The following is an 18,025-nucleotide window of genomic DNA, read 5'->3' as shown; positions in this document are numbered from 1 at the left end:
TTTCAAGCGTCAGCTAGTTAGTGGCATTTTGCATCTTGGCTCGGTCCTCCTGCCGCTTCCCTCGAACCGGCTGTACCACACTTCAGTCCTTCCCAAGTCACGCCACATCTTTTGTTCCCTGTACTTATTACCTGTGATATAAACCAGCTCGCTTCTTTACCTATATAAACTAAAAGGAACTTTATATCGATCACTGGTCTTCATTAGGAGGTAACCATAAAAATACAGAACGAAACTAAAAACAATTCTGTATAAAGTTACATAAATTTCAGCTGCCTGAAAGCTATGAACCTGCTTTTTTTAACAAGACTGACAAGCAGTATTTTTCCTCTTTTTGTACTACGACCCTCTAAGAAGAACTATATTTACATCAAAATCGGCATATACCTTGTCTATATACCTTTGAAATAATTTTTTTTTTAATTAACATCTAAAGTATTATTTGTTTCAGGGATACAGGTCTGTGGTGCATCAGTCTTACACAATCCACAGCGCTCACCATAGCACATGCCCTCCCCAGTGTGCATCACCCCGTCACCCCGTCCCTCCCACCCCTGCTCCCCTCCAGCAACCCTCAGTTTGCTTCCTGAGACTCAGTCTCTTAGGTCTGTCTCCCTCTCCGGTATCATCTTGTGAAACAAATTTTTTAAAACAGTACTTACACGTCATGCACTCTGATACTCCCTAGTCTACGACTCTACTTCATTTTAAAAATGCGGGTGGCATCCCACTACATTGATTTCCAGAGGACTATGCCACGTACCCAACAAAAAATGCTGGATTGGAGGGCTGGTAGAGACATCCATCACCAACTGAGGCTTTGTCCTCGTCTCACCCGAAGGACTGAAAAGGAAATAACGTTGTCCCCGTGTGGTTCAATGTTCTGCAATGCCATGCCTACGTACCCAGCATACATGTGGCACAGCCGGAGGAAGCCTGTCCTAGATCTCTTCCAGATACGCAATTCTGCCTACAGCACGTCCTCTGTACCCAGCAAGTTGTTGAGAACAGTCAACTGCGGATGCTAGTGCACGTAACAAGCATGATCACAGAGCTTAAAAGTATCTCAACACCTTTATTTAAGTCTGATCTCATACTCAGAGCACTCCTTCAAGTTCACTTTGACATAAATGGCCCAAGCGCCCACGGTCGTCAAGCAGGCTCTTCTACCCGACCATGGACCTCTTTCTTCCTCGCAGGCGCACTTCATCTAATTTTTTTAGCACCGGCCTGGACTTTCTGGAGAAGGTGGAGTAGCTCTTCAGAAAGGCTTCAAACACAGTCTCCGTATTGGGATGGGTACTGAGGAAGGCTTTCTCTAGCACGTAGAGATCAACTCCCTTATCTTCAGGAAGTGCTGAAACGAAACTGAGTCCAAAGTCTATAAGCACGATGTTCAGCTGCTCCACTGGGGGTTTCAGGAGCATGTTGGAAGTGGTGAGATCACCATGAATGAGGTCTTCATCGTGCATTCGAGCCAAAACCTGCCCGACTGTCCTGGCTAAGCCAAGGAGGCTTTGAGGAGTTTTTTCAGTCTCCATAGTAGACTGAATATAATCTCGAACAGTCACTGAGCCTTCAATTTCTTCCATGTATAAGCAGTTGGATGCATAGTCTACGAAAAAGACAACGGGAGCACATATCCCTGCAATCAAGGCAGAAATGGTTATTGGATTAGATTCTTTCTTAATGTTAAGTTTAATTTTCAAAGATTGAGCCAGACTTGTACAGTGCACATCTGCTTATTTCAGGGAAAAAAAAAAAAAAAGATTTAGGAAAGCTGCAGAATAGTACAATGTAAGTCATCTGGAAGTTTCCCCTGTTCATGCCCTGCAGGATTGTGCCTTAAGCCACCCCACAGCTAAGTTTAGTAGTGCCAAAGTGCCTTCCTCCTTTCCACTCTTCATGACTGGATTTCATTTGCCATACTTATTCCCTAAACAAAACAAAACAAAGAGCCAGAAGGGTAAGCTTAGTCAGAGTACGTTCTACCTCAAAAGGACACAAACAGGCCAAACAGTATTGGCTGAGAGATTCACCTTTGCAGTCAGAAAGGATGGGTTCAAATCCTGCCTCCCTTCCTTATTAGTTGTATAACCTAAAAGTCACATCAATTCTCTAAGCTTCTGTATCTGATTCTAGAACATGAGAATGATCCTTCCAAGAATTCAAAGAATTCATCACATTCAAAGATTCAGTGAGTATTTATTTGATAATCAGGCCCAGCACACTATTCTAGATACTGGAGACTTATCAGTGAGGATACAGCACAAACCAAAGCAGCTATGATCCCTCCTTTTTTTTTTTTTTTTAAGATTTTATTTATTTATTTGTCAGAGAGAGAGAGAGGGAGAGAGAGCAAGCACAGGCAGACAGAATGGCAGGCAGAGGCAGAGGGAGAAGCAGGCTCCCTGATGAGCAAGGAGGCCGATGCGGGACTCGATCCCAGGACGCTGGGATCATGACCTGAGCCGAAGGCAGCTGCTTAACCAACTGAGCCACCCAGGCGTCCCGCTATGATCCCTCCTTAATGGAGGGATCATCCTAGAGAGGGTGAAAACAGAAAACAGGAACACACAAATAACTTCATCAAATCCACCCAAGGGCAGAGATATGTCTGTTTGTCCTTACTGAATTTCCTCCAGCTCTCCCACTACCTAACAATGTTCTGGTGTAAAGCAGCTGCCTAAAGAAAATTAATGAAAGAAAGGATATGTAAGGGGCGCCTGGGTGGCTCAGTGGGTTAAGCCGCTGCCTTCGGCTCAGGTCATGACCTCAGAGTCCTGGAATCGAGTCCCGCATCAGGCTCTCTGCTCGGCAGGGAGCCTGCTTCTCTCTCTCTCTCTCTCTCTCTCTCTCTCTCTGCCTGCCTCTCTGTCTACTTGTGATCTCTGTCAAATAAATAAATAAAATCTTTAAAAAAAAAAAAAAAAAGAAAGAAAGGATATGTAAAAGTCAAAAGCCAGTGTTTCTGAGTCAGAGCTTATGGGCTGAGAGCCTGACAGCCTGACTGGGTCACTCACTAGCTGTGTAACCTTGGGCAGGTACTTCCCCTCTCTGAGCCTCAGTTTCCCATCGGAGGACAAGGCGTACTGTGATGGAGTACAACGGTTTTAATGAAAAAGTAACAAACGATTTAATGAAACCTAAAAAAGGGCCGAGCTCTATGTACCAGCCATACATCCAAACATACTGTGACTCCCATGTACAGGTGAAGAAACCGAGGGCGAGGTTAAATAATTCGTTGAAAGCCTGCATAAGAACCAGTGCTGTCGGTATTTGAACACAGAGAGCCTCCTTCCACCGCAAGTTATTTGTAATTACATATAAAAAAGTAATGAATGAGGGCGCCTGGGTGGCTCAGTCGGTTAAGCAGCTGCCTTCCGATGGGCTGGGGATCCCAGGATCTTAAGATCGAGTCCCGCGTGGGGTTCCCTGCTCAGCGGAGAGCCTGCTTCTCCCTCGCCCTCTGCCTGCCGCTCTGCCTGCTTGTACTCTCTTTCTACCTCTCTGCCAAATAAAATCTCTTAAAAAAAAAAAAAGTAATGAATGAAGAGATAATGATCGAACACTGAGAGAGTACAAACGGGGAAACCAAGGCTCAGGGCAGGTCAACAGCACGCTCCCCGTCGAGCAACAGTGGCAGACCCAGGAACTGAACCAGGAGCAATGGCTCAGGACAAATTGTTCCCCCTGCTAGAAAACGCAGGTCCTCAAGACCGAAAGAATGAATAACGAGAGAGATGAAAGGATGGCATTTCGCAGCAGAAGTTCACGCAGAGGATAAAAAAGGAGACTGAGGCAAAACGGGGCGCGGCGCTCGGGGGAGACCCTCGCCCGTCCCCGGGGCCCTCAGGCCTCCGGGCCCCCCAGGCCTCCGGGCCCGGCCGCCTCACCTGCACGGCGGCAGCGGAGCAGCGCCCGGGCCTCCTGCACGGTTCGCCGCCGGCCGAGCCGCGCCTCCAGCGCGGGATGCCGGTAGCCCTTAGGGAAGCGGTGCTTCACCACGGCCGCGCGGCCTTGGAAGTGGCCGCGGAACACGCGAGCCTCGGCGCCCTGCTTCACCAGCTCCAGGCCGCTCAAGAACCGGCTGCTCCGCTCCCGAGCTGCTGCTAGCGCCTCGGCCTCCGGCGCCGGGTCCTCGTTCCTCCCGACGACAGCAGCAACACCGGCAGCCGCCATGATGGAGCCCCGGCGCCGCCGCTCGGCGCCCGTCGGGTCTCTCCGGAAACTCCCGGCGATGTTCGGTTCGCTCCGTAAGCCTTCGGACCTCTTCGGCCACTCCAATGCCGGCACTTCCGCCTGTGGAAATGGCCCCGCCTCCCACATCTTCGGCTATCTCCGTAAGTCCTCGGCAACTCTCGGTCAGAAACTCTTCTTTGCCCTCCTCGGCTCTCTCCTGCCGGGTTGAGTCTGAGGGTTGGCCTTGCAGGTGGCCCCGCCTCCCAGTTCTTTGCCTCCTTCCGGAAATAGTTCACTAATGGACTCTTAAGAGCGTGCTAGTTTGGATGGTAAATTATATGGTCACCCTATGGGTGTTAGAGTGGCGGCGGGGCGTGGGTAGTGGTACAATCTTAAATAAGGTGGTTAAGAAGGCTTCTGCGAAAAGAGAAGGCTTCTGTGGACAGGTGACGTTTGAGCCCAGTGAGTGGGTGCCTGGAAGAAGAGTATTCCAGGCAGAAGGACTAGCAAGTGCAAAGGCCCTGGGGGAGAAGTGTGCCTGGCGTATTTGGGGAAGAGCAAGTCTCTGTGCTTTAGTTTCTCATCTAAAAATAACATTGTAAATAATATCCACCAGGGAGGTTTTGTGAGGATTAAATGAGGAACTAGGGGTAAAACACATAGAACTATGCCAGGCATATGAGAAGCATTCTGTAGATGAAAGCTGTTATTCTTTATGGAGGGCTTAATACAACAGCTATTAAAAGTAGGCTCCCAGCATCCAACCAGTCTTCAGGGGGACGGGCCTCCCTGCAGTGCGGTGCCCCAGGGGGACACCAGATCCACAACGCCCTGTAGAAGACCCTCCCTTCCCCCATTCTTGGCTGCCACAGAAACCACCTCGCTCCTGCTCAGAGACAGGAGCGAGGTGATTTGTGTGGCTTACAGCAAAAACCCTGACTTGTACCACCACTGAACGGCTGGGTGTTTGGGGACTGCGTTAGTTAGGCTGCAGGATAAGCTGCTATGAAAAGTGACCTAAAACAGTGGCTTAATTATGAGAGATCTTTCTTTCTTACGTAAAAGTATGGACCTGGCATCCTCAACTTGGTTGCTCCCTTCTCGGAATCTATTCCAGTTGCCCCCACCCCCTAGCTGGCAAGAAGAGGGATGAGAGTTCGGACAGTCGGCTAAGAACTCAATCCAGAGTTCCACAGGTCACTTCCACTCACATCCTATTGGCCGGAACTCAGTCACATGGCCCATGAAGCTAAGAAGGAAGCTGGAAAACCTATTCTTTTTTTTTTAAGCCTTTTATTATTATTATTATTATTATTATTTTAAGATTTAATTAACTTATTTGTTTGACAGAGAGATCACAAGTAGGCAGAGAGGCAGGCAGAGAGAGAGGGAGAAGCAGGCTCCGTGCTGAGCAAAGAACCCAATGCGGGGCTTGATCCCAGGACCCTGAGATCATGCCCTGAGCCAAAGGCAGAGGCTTTAACCCACTGAGCCACCCACCTGAGCCAAAGGCAGAGGCTTTAACCCACTGAGCCACCCAGGCGCCCCTGGAAAACCTATTCTTTAGCAGGGCTGAATGAACTCAGCTACAACTTCGGGAAAATACCACTAAAAGGAAGTAGGGGAGGAATTATAATGGGACAATTAGCGGACTGCCACAGTTTTGATATTTTAAGCGGCAAGTAGCAGTTTTGTCAATTAAATAGCTTATTTAGGATAAATAATAAGTTCATTTATTATCCAACAGAACAAAACTTTAAGAAGTAAGGGGTCCCGAGTGTTCTTCAGTCACTTTATGATTTTCAGGACCCAAGGTCTTTCCATCTTTTTATCTTTATGTCTGTATTCATCCCCTTCATCAGCCTCAGGTTTGGCCCCTATGCTTGTCATCTTATGGTCACAAGACGGCCACCAAAGTTCCACACGTGTTATGAGAACACAAAAACATCTGGCCAAAGAGGAGAGGGGCTACCTCCTATACACTTCTCTTTATTTGGGAGAAAACCCCTTGCTGGAAGTCCCTAGTCTCCCACCCACCAGGCTTCCTCCACAGGACATTGGCCACGAATGGTCCATGCGTCTTTGCTTTAGCTGCTGAGGCAGCTGGAAAAGTGAGAATCTGGCATTTTGGGCCTGTACAGACAGACACCTGTTCTGGAAGCAAGGAGGAAGGGAGCCAGGCATCGCCACTGGGGAGGCAGCCTCAAGTCCCTGATGCACTGTGTGATGGAGAAACGAGCATCACATCTTTAAGGTTCAGATTTCGAGTTTTACCATGAGAATTGTTTATTAAGGTGAAATATTAAGATGTTGCTTGTGAGGGTGCCTGGGGGATGGATGGCACTCTTCGTATGCTCATTTTCCTCCCCCCATCATTGGGACCCTGTTTGAAATACTGAAGAAAGGCCCTTTCGTCCAGGGGTTGCTATGACACCAGCCCTCAGCTCTGCAGCCCCTGCATTCCATTCATACCCAGGGCATGCCACCTTCTCAGGCATCAGACCCTTTGTGTGGGCACAATGTGGTTTCCAGCAGCTTTCATCAGCCCAGACTACTCAGAGCTCACCCAGAACCAGTTCTATTTACAACGCCTAGTTTCCCAAGTTTGTGGCTTCATTATCATAATTGTTAGTGACCACATAGCCATCTCCTTGGTTACCAAATTTGTCTGAACCCCTCCTTTGGAAAATCCTCTGTGCAAACATATTTACAAGTCCCAGGCTCGCTGTGGCCAGACTGGTTCTTGCTTCTATCATAGGAAAACCTAGTTTAAAACCTTTCAATGGCTCCCCATTGCGCTTAGGATTAAAGACCCACGAGGTCCTACATGGGACCCTTCTGTCTCTCTTCTAGGCTCATCTCCGGCCAAGCTCCCATTTGCTCTCTGATCTTCAAACACCTTTGCCTTCTCATAGTCTCTCATTCTTACCAGGTTCCTTCTTTTGTTAGGGCCTTTGCATCTGCTATTTCCCAAAAGAGAAGTGCTCTTCCCTCCCTTTGTTGCCTCGACCCATCCAGACATTTTTGCAGGCTCAGCTCAAGGGTCACTTCCTCAGGGAGGCCATCCTTGACTTCTCAGAGGAGAGAAACCCAACTTTGATGAGTTCTGACATCTCTTTTTGGCATCATCACGGACCTTCCTTTTTTGTATGTTTGTATGACCACTTAAGGAGTGGCACTTCCTGAAGGCCACTCTCTGTTCTTGCCTTTTGGACCTCTCCATTGGGCAGCAGGCGACGTGTCAGGTGGCTTTGCCAGAGAGGGTGAGTGACAGATCAGAAGAGAGTGAGCAAGATGGAAATCACCATCTTTTATAACCTAATCTCTGAGATGACATCCTTCACTTTTGCTGTATTAGAAACAAGTTGGTCAGTCCTGCCCACCTTCTTGGGAAGCCATTTTTGAAGATGCTTACTGAAAGGACCCATTAGATCATTTCCGTTCTCACTTGTGAAGAGGGACGCTCTATTCTCTAGGAGGGACAGAGCCCGACAGCAATCCTGCATATCCTCATGAATTTAAAGTGAGCCACAGAGATCGAGAACATCTAGGGACTTCGTCCCCTTTCTAACATACAGCTTCGGTAGGTTATCTCATGGAAATGGAACAGCGCAGGTCTTGCTGTACTAGGTTCCCATATCACAAATCTATCATAGCCACACTAACTCAGGAAACCAAGGGGTAAGCAACTGCCCTGGCCCACTGTTCCAACCTGGGATCCTCTAGGGGCTGGACAGATCAGAAACATAGCTACTGGCTGTGTCTGCCAACACTTGTTGTCAAATGAATGCAGATTAACTCCTTCTCGAGAGAGAGAAGCCAGTAACTCAAAGAGGCCAGGGTTTGGGAAAGAGAAAGGGAGAGATTTATTTGGGATGCAGGCAGCCAGTGGGATGGTTGGTGACAGGTTCAAACCTTAACAACTGACCTCTCCTCCCACAAGACAGACACCTGGGTTTTATAAGGAGAGGACCGGGGGCTAGTGCAAGACACCTGGCCGGGAGTGTGTGATCCTGAGTGGAGGCTGGTATGTGTTCAGTACATGATCATGGGCAGAGAAGGGGATGTGGTCTTCTAGACACTCCTTTGCTATTGGAGCTTTTCTGGCCTGGTGATTGGAATGTTCCTGTCATTGCAAAACATCTTCATCAGTACAAGAAAGTGCAATAAGGAATAAGAACAATGGGTTTCAGTTAGAGCATGAATTAAGGGGTCTTATCTATTTCTGGCTTTAACTCCTGGGGTCTATAGTTGAGTAAGGACTCACAGACATCCAGGTGACAATTCTGGAGGAGGAATTGTCATGTGACAATGGCCACGAGGCCTTCTTGGGCTCTTCTCCATTCCGGAAAGGCAACAGAGTGGGATGGAGAAGAGCCTGATTTCCTCATAAGTGGACTTGACTCCCCACCCAGCTACATCCTGGTGTGTGTCCTTGAGCACAACAGATCTTATTATGCAAGCCCCTTACTTCACCTCCCTTTGTCTCAGTTTCCTCATTCATAAAACAGGAGCAAATGGTAATAGTTACTATCTCATGAAGCAGTTGTGAGGGTTAACAGTGAGCTAATACATGCAAAGTACTTAAAGTGTATAATTATCACTTAATAATCTATTGTTCCTATTATTATTGCTGCATAACAATTTACTCCAGAACTTTGCACCTGAAAAGCACCCATTGATTATACTCCTGGAATTTGTGGGTCAGGAATCCAGACTGGAAACAGAAGGGACAGCTTGTTCTCTGCACCACAGTGTCTGGAGCCTCAGCTGGAAAGATTTGACAGCTAGGAGCTGGAATCATCTGAAGGCGTGTTCTGGAAACAGGGCTGGATGACTTCAAGACGAGGACCACCCACTGGCGTGTCCACTCATGGCCCCTCTGTGCCTTGGGCTTCTTCACAGCATGGCAGCATTTAGGTAGTTGGACTTTTTAGAGGCTCAGGGTTCCCAGTGCCAATGTCCCGGTGCCCCAGCCTCTGGAGTCACGCAGTGCCAACTCTGTGCCACCTACTGGTTGAAGCAGTCGCAAGCCCACTTAGATTTCAAGGGAGGGAACAAAGAATTTTGGAGCCCTGTTTTCAAACTGCCCTACTGCGGATCTGGGTGTGTTGTTTTTAGAACTGTACAAGGGTCCCCTGGCTCAGAAGGTCTTGGTGGTGCTTCTTTGCCAAGAGGGCTATGTGTGTCTGTGGCACACAATCCCCGCTGGTTGAGAGCATGACTCACGATGCCCATGACCAGTGTGCCCATGTGAACATGCCACGAGAAGCTGGACAAGCCTGTGGCCATGTGAATGCAGGCCTTAACAGTGCATTTTTGCCTGAGGAGAATTAGTGGGGTGTCCCCAGTCTGGTTCCTTTCTAGAGCTCATATATGGAATTGCTCGCCTATGTTCACAGGGATGCCTAATGAGAACTTAACTGTCACACACCCAGAACAGAACTCTGCCCCAAGCCTCTCCTCTCCCAGGGGGTAGTCCTTGAGTCTGTTTGCCATCGGATCTACTTTCCTCCACCCTCACTGCTATTCCCTTTGTCCAAATCAACCTCTCTCTCACCTCCCAACAGCCTCTTCCTCTTGGGTTCCCCTAGTTCTGCTCTTACTCTCTATAACCTACTAGAACTCTCCCGTTATTTCTTGTGTCCATGGGAATAAAATCCACATTCCCGGCCCTGGTTTCCCAAGGTCTTAAAAGATCTGGCCCTTGCCAACCCCTCCCTGCACTTTTCCCACCAAACCTTGTGCTCCAGACACCATGGCTTCACATCCCTTCTTCTTTATATACTCCACAAGCTCCTTCCACCACGGCAGGGCGCTGCCTTTGCCTTCGCTCTTCTCTCCGCTCTTCTCTCCGCCTGGAACCTCAGGTCTCAGCTCAAACATCCGCCCCCCAGAGAGCAGCCTTTCCAGACCCCCAGCTGGGGCAGCGACCTGTGCCTATACACCCCAGTGGCCTGATTTTCTTCTCTGCCTCGCCTTCACCACTAGTCAGATATTTCTTTTCTTTTTCTTTTTTTTTTTTAAGATTTTATTTATTTATTTGACAGACAGAGATCACAAGTATGCAGAGAGGCAGGCAGAGAGAGAGGAAGGGAAGCAGGCTCCTGGCTGAGCAGAGAGCCCCATGCAGGACTCTATCCCAGGACCCCCAGATCATGACCTGAGCTGAAGGCAGAGGCTTTAACCCACTGAGCCACCCAGGCACCCACTAGTCAGATATTTCTACGCTTCCCCTGGCTAGAAGGCAAACTCCACAAGAACAACAAAGAATCTGTCTTGTCCTTCCAGCCCATCACCTAGCACAGGGCCTGTGGGTCCTCCGGCGGTGTCCCAACCCAACTGTCCAATGAATGCACCGTGGTCCAGGGGAGCGTGTCTGGGTGGCTGAAGCGGGTATATGAGTGTCATGGTTGGTCAGCAAACGTGTGATTGTGTGTGTGTGAGTGAGTGAGTGTGTGTGTGTGTGTGTGTGTGTGTACACAGGCTGGAGAGGCCAGCAGTGACAGAGGGTGCTCTTTCCCGTGGGGAGCACAGCAGAGGGCAGCGTGTGGGGATCCCCACAAAAGGGATGACAGTGGACCGGGGCCAAGAGGACGTTAGTGGGTGGGGACCCCCAGCCAGGCCCGGGGCGGTCCCTGGCTCCCCTTGTCCCGCCTCCCTGCACAGGGGGCCCGGGCTGGCCTACGTGGCGGAGGCGCTACCGGCGGGCGGGCTGGGAGGAGGGACGGAGGCGGGAGGCGGGCCGGAAAGTTTGTTGGCGGCCGAGGCGGGGACTCCGGCGGGGGGATGCGCGCCGGCCCCAGCGCCCCCAGCTCGCGCGGGAGTCGTGCTCGCCATGGGTAAGTGGAGCTCGGGGGCTGCCCGCGGGGGAGCCCCTGCGCCCCCAGCCGCGCGCCGGCCCTCGCCCCCGCCCCCGCCAGACCCAGTCGGGTGGGGACAGCGGGCCCAGGCTGGGCGCTGGGAGGGGACGCGAGCGCACTTCCTTCCCTGTTCGTTTCTGCCCAGAAAAAAGTGAGCCGGGAGCGCTCTGGACTTGACACTGAGCGCGAACTCCGGGCAGGCCCTCTCCCGACCAATTCAAGTCTTGCAGCCTCTCCCCGCCTCCTCCCTGCAGGGGAAAATGCTCCTATTGGGCAGATAAAGGAACAGAGGCTCCGAAAGGAGCAACTTGATGAATCCGTTTGCTGCACACTTCTGTTGCCAGGCCTCGGGAGGCTGCCGTGAACAACACAGACAAAACCTCTGCTTTGGACGTATTGGATGTGGGGAGACTGAAGATTAGAATCCACAACTGGGAGGGGAGGTGGCGGGGAGAATAGGGTATTGCTTTGTTGCTACAGGGCACTGGGATTTCCATTTCTCTCTCTGGATCCTGAGCCTCATTCAGTCATCAGTCGTTCATCCTTCTGCTGTGTGGCAGGGGTTGGGGACTCAGTGGTGAACAAAGCTGATGACAGTCCTGTCTTCCGTGGGGCTGACATTCCAGTTGAGAAGCTGGAAAGGAGTAAATGAATGAAATAATCTCCAAGAGCGATAAGATGCTGTGGAACACAAAAAAAACGAGGTGGTGTGAAAATGTTGAGGGAAGCAGTCTCTTTAGCTAAGTGGGTCCTGAACGTCTCCCAGGGTAGGAGGCACTGTGGTGGAGGCATCACTCAGAAGTAAGTGTGCTACAGTCTAGAGAAAGAGCAACAAGGGGGCAGGGATAGCACATGCAAAGGCCCTGAGGCACCAGTGGGCTGGTGTGGTCCGGCCAGTGTGACTGGAGCACAGTGGGCAAGGGGACAAGGGTGGGAGGGAGGTCAGAGAGTTAGGCAAGGGCTAGACTGTGTAGTACTTTGTAGGCCATGGCGAGAAGTTTGGGTTTTATTCCAAATGACATAGGAAGCTGGAGAAGAGGTTTAAGCTGGGGTGGGACATGACCTGAATTGTGTTTTAGAAATTCAGTCTGGATTATTCTGTGGAGAATCCTAATAGCTAACAGTGGCTACAAGGTAGGTAGGCATATAAGGTAGATACTACTATTATCCACATTTGTAGATGGGGACACTCAGAGAGGTTGATGAGCTGCCCAAGGTCACACAGCTATGGAGTAGAAAAGCTGGGATAGAAGCCCAGCACTCTGGCTCCAGTCTGCATTCCCAACCACTGTACCACCCAGCCTCTCATGCAGAGTCATGGTACAACTGGTCACCAACTCCAGCTCGGACTCCAAAGTATATGCTTGTAACCCTCAAGGTGCACTGCTCCAGAGCCTGAGGGAAACACAGGCCCAGAGAGGTCCTCCCAAGAACACTAGCTTGACCTTGGACCCTCGCACCTGCCCCTGCGATCCCTTTGCTGCCTCCTAAATTAATCCAGTAGCTGTTGACTGAGCATCTCCTGAGGACAGAGTTGGGGCTGGGTGGAAGCGGGGGAGGGAGGTACAGACTAACTGGTACTAGGTTCTGTCCTCCCCATCATCCCAGCTGCTTTCCTAGGCTCCCTTTCTCCGGGATTGGGCCCCGGGTGTAGACCTGGATTCCAGCCCCCATCCTCCCACTTCCAGGTGCATGGTCTAGTCTACTTCTCTGACTCTCAGCTTCCTTATCTATGAAACAACCCTCCATGAAAGACGCTATCACAAGGCCGCAGTGAGAATGACGGGAGCAAATGATCAGAAAGGGCTGGGCTCACCACCTACACATGGCAAATGGTCTGCGCATGTGAGCTTTTCTTTTTTCTTTCTTTCTTTGTTTTTGTTTTTTTGTTTTTTTGTTTTTTTGTTTTTTAACCACATCTAGTGTGGGGACCCTGGAGTCAGTCCAGTCCCTGCTCTGTCACTTACAAACTGTCACCTTGGATAGTGTCTTCTCCTCTCTGTGCCTCAGTTACTTCATCCGTAAAATGGGAATGACAGCCATGCCTGGGTCATAGGTTTGCTGTAAGAATTAAGTCAGCTGATGCAGATACGGCTTCCCGTAGGAGAGGCAGGCTGGCTGTGGTGAGTGCTCTAGGAGTATTAGCCATGCTAGGACGTTTGGAACCCAGCCCTCTGGCTGAGGATAGTAGCAGAGTTCAGTGTCACTCTCGTTTCTCCCTGGAACCTGAGGGAGAGCCGTCGCAGCTCTCTGGCAGGGAAGGGACCCACTGCCTTGTGACTTCTGGTGGGGAGACTGTTCTGGTGTCACCAACAAGAGGCTCCCTGGGACTTGCAGCCAGTGATACATCCAAACCTCCGAAACCTGACTTCTTTCCCCTTCCCCTGCTCCCTGATTCTCTCCCTGGGAAGCTCTGTCCTCTGCAGTGAGGGGCTTAGAGGATTAAGGGATTTTCTCCAGTGTGAGATAGCTTCACATACAACCTTTTGTTGGTTTGTTTAGAGAGGGAGTGTGTGTGTGTGTGTGTGTGTGTGTGTTTGTGTATGTGCACACACGCCCCATGTGTGGGCCGGGGGAGGGGCAGAGGGAAGGGAGAGAGGCATCTTAAGCAGGCTCCAAGCTCAATGCAGAGCCTGTTGTGGGGCTGGATCTCACAACCCTGAGATCATGACCAGGAGTCAGACATTTAACTGACAGAGCCACCCAGGTGCCCTAGACAGATAATTAATAGAAAGGGGGAACAGTTCCCAAACCCAGGCTGGGCCCTATTTTGGGGGCCAGGATTCACTCTACTTCCTGTGGAGTTTGGCCCCTTCCAGGCCCTAGACCTCTCCAAAGAGACCTCTCTCTCAAGAGCCAGGACCCTTCCTCTCTGGCTTCCCTAAACCCCCAGAGCCCCTTCATCCAATCTTCTGTTTATTCAACAAGTATTTACTGAGTGCCAGGAAGTGTCCTCAGCATGGGGGAGACAGCTAAGGACAAAAAAAAAAATTCCTGTTCCTTTGGGGTCAACTTTCTGGTTGGAGAGAACAATAAATATGTGAAACATATAGTTCTTTCAGACGTGAGAAGTACCTTGGAGGAAAACCAGCAGGGATGGGCATTAGAAGTGCTGGGTGTGATGAGGAGGTTGGTCTTTTAAGTAGAGGGCCAGAGAAGGCCTCCCTAGAAGGTGATGTTTGAGCCAAGACCAGAGGGAAAGAGAGGAGGAGTGGAGCGGGAGGGCTTTCCTGGCAGAGGTGACAGCTGGTGAAAGGCCTAGAGTTGAGTCACACAGGAATGAGGAGGAACAGCAAGGAAGGGGGCAGGGCAGAGGAGAGAGAGAGAGAGAGAGAGAAGGGGGGTGGCATGCAGGCAGGTCCCACAGAGCCTTGAAGGCCACTATAAGGACTTCGGGTCTTTTCAGACTGAAGTGGGAACCCCAGGGGCTCTGAGCAGAATGACTCAGGCTTTCACAGGACCCCTGCGGCTGTCACACAGCATTCTGCTAGGTTCAAGTGTATATGATATGGCCCCTGGGAGGCCACGTGCTGACACCTCCCTAGTCCCCCAACTCAGTCCTCGGTTCATGAGGCAGAAACCTTACTGAGCCCCTCTGGGGCATCAGGACAGGGCTGGGGCTCAGGAGGCACAGACAGGAAGTCTCCATCACTGCCCCGCCCGGTTTAATGAGGAAGACACAGCAACAAACTTGAGATGGTGTCAGCCAGTGAAGGGGGGAGGCAGAGTTGATGAGAAGGGAAAAGTGTGGCTTGGAGGAATTAGCCAGGGCCGCCCTTGGTTTACCTTAAGCAAAAAAAGAGAGAAGAGGAGGGGAGAGGAAGGGAGGGGAGGGAAGAGGAGAGGAGAGGAGAGAAAGGAAGCAGAGAGGAGAGGAGAGAAGAGAAGAGGAGAGAAAAGAAAAAAAAGTAGGACGAAAAGAAAAGGGATATTTCTTAGTCACTGAGAAGTCCATGGATTCAGGAGCTGGGGCTCAGGCAGTGTTGTCAGGGACCCCCAAGGGAGAAGATGGCCCCAAGCAGCTCCAGGCAGGTAAACTACCAGCTTAGTGCCTTTGGTGAGCAAACACACTGACCCAAAGTCAGCCAAGTGGCTTTCATCGCTTCCCAGGGCCTGGGAACCTGCTGGTTGGCCAGATCTGGGTCATGGACACGGCCCTGGAGCTAGGCAGTGGGGGTGGAGGTGGGGGCGGTCATTTGTACCCAAACCAGGAGACTGAGAGACAAAGCACAGGGAAAGGCAGTGCCCCAACAGAGGGCAGGGGATGCCAAAGAACAGAGATGTACAACTCCAGGACCTTCGGGGAGGTGACCGTGAGCTGGGACTGGGGAGGATGAGTGGGTCTGGGGGGGACACAGGCGGTGCAGGGGAGGGCAGAGGGACATGAAAATGGATGGTGTGTGCTGGGAATAACGGGGGGGGGGGGGATGTGGGGACAGAGTTGGGGGGGGGGAAGGGACTGAGGAGCTGGGCTGGGACCCCAGCTCAGGTAGGGCCTGGGAGGACATGCGAAGGAGTTAGGACTTAGCAGAGGCTGTGGGAGCCAGGAAAGCCTAAGGAAGGGAATGTGCTTCCCTGGTCTTTCTAATGACCCTGACTCCTTGGGGGCTGCCCTTCAGTGCTGGGTGGGGCACGATTGGTTCACTGTTGGGGTTGTTACAAAGATGAGTTGAGAGACTAAAGTCTTTGCGTAGGGGAGCTGCGCCATAAATGACGCCAGTTATTATTACTATTTTATTTCACTATTCTTTTTGCTCTTCTGCTCTTAACCACTGTGACCTGAATCTGCCCTGGTGCATTTTCCAGCAGGACCTGTGGACAGTCAACTTGGCCTCTGAGCCCCTTGGCAGGGTTTCCATTCAGCTCCAGAGGAACTGAGGAAATGGCAAACAAATTCTGTTTTCACTTAATTGCCTCACATAGCTTAGAGGAAACTTCCCTTCTGGCAGCAAGCTCCAGGAACCCAGGAAGATGAGGCAAAGGGAGGTGAAGACAGGGCAGGACCCCCCATCATCTTCCTAGGGTGCTCGTTGATGGTCATGAACAGGAAGCACATGGCCAGCCAGGGAAAGGAGGGGGTGAGTTCCCAGGAGGGCGGGGGGGGAGGGAGAAGGGTGAGCAGAAATGGGCACTGAGCCTTCCACCCATGAAACTCCTCCCCCTACACAAAAATCGCCTAACAGACACGGGGAGAGGTAGAGGTAGGAGAGAACGGCGCAAAGTCATACTATGCCAAGGTTTGGAAATGGGGTGGTTAAGGGGGCGGATTGTGGCACCAGACCACCTGGCTTTGAATCTAGGTTCAGCTCCTTACTACTTTTGACCTTAGACAAGCCACTTCACCTCTGATGGTCCGTTTGTTCATTTATAAATAATTCAAAAGCCCACCCCATGAAGTTATATTAAATTAAAGTTGTTATTGCACTTAAAGTGCTCAAAGCAGTGCCTGGTTCAGAGAAAACACTCAGTGAATCTGACTGCAGTATTAAGAATGTTCTTGTCAGGCCCAGGATGGGCGTGAGTGAGATAGATAGTGCTGGGTTAATCTAGATGCTTCTAGAAGTATGTAAGTGCAAGTATGTGAATTAAGCATTAAGAATAATCTGTACCTGCATTGCCAATGTGGGGGCTGCGAGCCACATGTGGCTGTTTCTACATTTCAATTAATGAAAATTAAATACAATTTTAAAATTCAGTTCCTTCATCACATGAGCCCGTGTTAAGTACTCAGGAGCTATATGTGCTGGTGGCTATGCCCTTTGCCCAGTTCAAGCCTCCCAACACTTGCCTCCATCCACTGAGAATGAAATTCATTATTTTCTTCATGACCTAAAAAGTTCCATGTGACCTGGCCCCTGCCTACTTCTGCCTCATTATCTCCTATGGTTCTGGCCACCCTGACCTCCTCACTGAAAACACAGTGATTAAAAGCCAGCACTCTCCAGCTGCATCAGTCACGCACTTGCTGTGTGACCATAAGAAAGTTTCTTAACTTCTCTGAACCTTGGAGGATGATGCTAATAATGTGTTTTAGGGTTGTTATAAAAGGGAAATGGGTAGGGACACCTGGGTGGCTCGGCTCAGTCAGTTGAATGTCTGCCTTTGGCTCAGGTCATGATCCCAGGGTTCTAGGATGGAATCCCGCATCAGGCTGCTTGCTCAGCAGGGAGCCTGCCTCTTCCTCTGCCTGCCACTCCCCCTACTTGTGCGCTTGGCTTCCTGTATCTCTCTGTATCTCTCTCAGACAAATAAATAAAATCTTAAAAAAAAAAAAAAGAATTAAATGAGTAAATGTGTGTAAAGTTCTTAAAACAGAACCTGGCACTTCGTAAGTGTCCTGTATGCACTGGCTATTAATGTTAGTGGTTATTGTTCAAACATACAAAAAACTGTCTTGCCTCAGGGCCTTTGTTTTTGCTGTTCCTTCTGTCTAGAATGTTCTTCTCCCAGGTTTTACATGGCTTTCACCCTCACTCAATTCAGATCTCTGCTCAGATCTTCTCTCTTTGAGAGGCCTTAACTGACTACCCTATTTAACACAGAACTTCTCCTTCCTTTTCAGTCCACTTTCCCTGCTTTTTAAAATGACATCTATTACCACCTGAAGTTATATATATATTTACTTATTGTCTGCCTTTTTCTACTAGAATATCAGGCGCTTGGCAACACCACTGTATTGCCAGCCCCAAGAACACTGGCATGTTGTAGATGCCAGATAAGTAAGGTTTTGAATGATTGGATGGGCGGATGCATGGAAGGATGGGCAAGTGTGTGGATGGGTACACAGGGGATGGAATACAAAGACTGGTGGCTGAATGGCTGTATTTTGGGTAGATGCATCAGTAAACAGATGGATGGTGAATTTAAGAGTATTTGAATGGACGAATGGATGGATGAGTATGTGCTAGCTAGAGCCAATGGATGGATAATTAAGGGATGGATGGGTGAAGAGATGGAGTGGATGGAGGGTAGATGGAGGA

The 18,025-nt window shown here is 50.1% G+C and overlaps 2 protein-coding genes across 2 annotated transcripts in view; one reads left to right on the top strand and one right to left on the bottom strand.

Annotated features, from left to right (window-relative positions):
• Positions 1 to 1,049: 1,049 nt before the first annotated feature.
• On the bottom strand, positions 1,050 to 4,329 carry LOC111141669 (TP53 regulating kinase). The gene is made up of 2 exons (XM_022494407.1): positions 3,897 to 4,329; positions 1,050 to 1,645 (listed from the first exon to the last, which is right to left on the bottom strand). The coding sequence occupies exons 1-2, from the start codon at positions 4,327 to 4,329 to the stop codon at positions 1,167 to 1,169; spliced, it is 912 nt and encodes a 303-aa protein (XP_022350115.1). The 3' UTR covers positions 1,050 to 1,166.
• Positions 4,330 to 10,753: 6,424 nt separating this feature from the next.
• The window catches only part of LOC111141522 (solute carrier family 2 member 10), a 16,734-nt gene continuing 9,462 nt past the window's right edge, over positions 10,754 to 18,025 (top strand). The window contains exon 1 of the mRNA XM_022494133.1: positions 10,754 to 11,024. Coding sequence (XP_022349841.1) covers positions 10,754 to 11,024 — 271 coding nt within the window. The remainder of the gene's footprint in view (positions 11,025 to 18,025) is intronic.

The sequence above is a fragment of the Enhydra lutris genome, unplaced genomic scaffold (assembly GCF_002288905.1).
Source record: "Enhydra lutris kenyoni isolate GAN:26980312 unplaced genomic scaffold, ASM228890v2 scaffoldscaffold6, whole genome shotgun sequence".
Taxonomy (NCBI): domain Eukaryota; kingdom Metazoa; phylum Chordata; class Mammalia; order Carnivora; family Mustelidae; genus Enhydra; species Enhydra lutris.
Note: the sequence above shows the minus strand (reverse complement) of the source record. Positions and strands in the feature narration are given on the sequence as shown.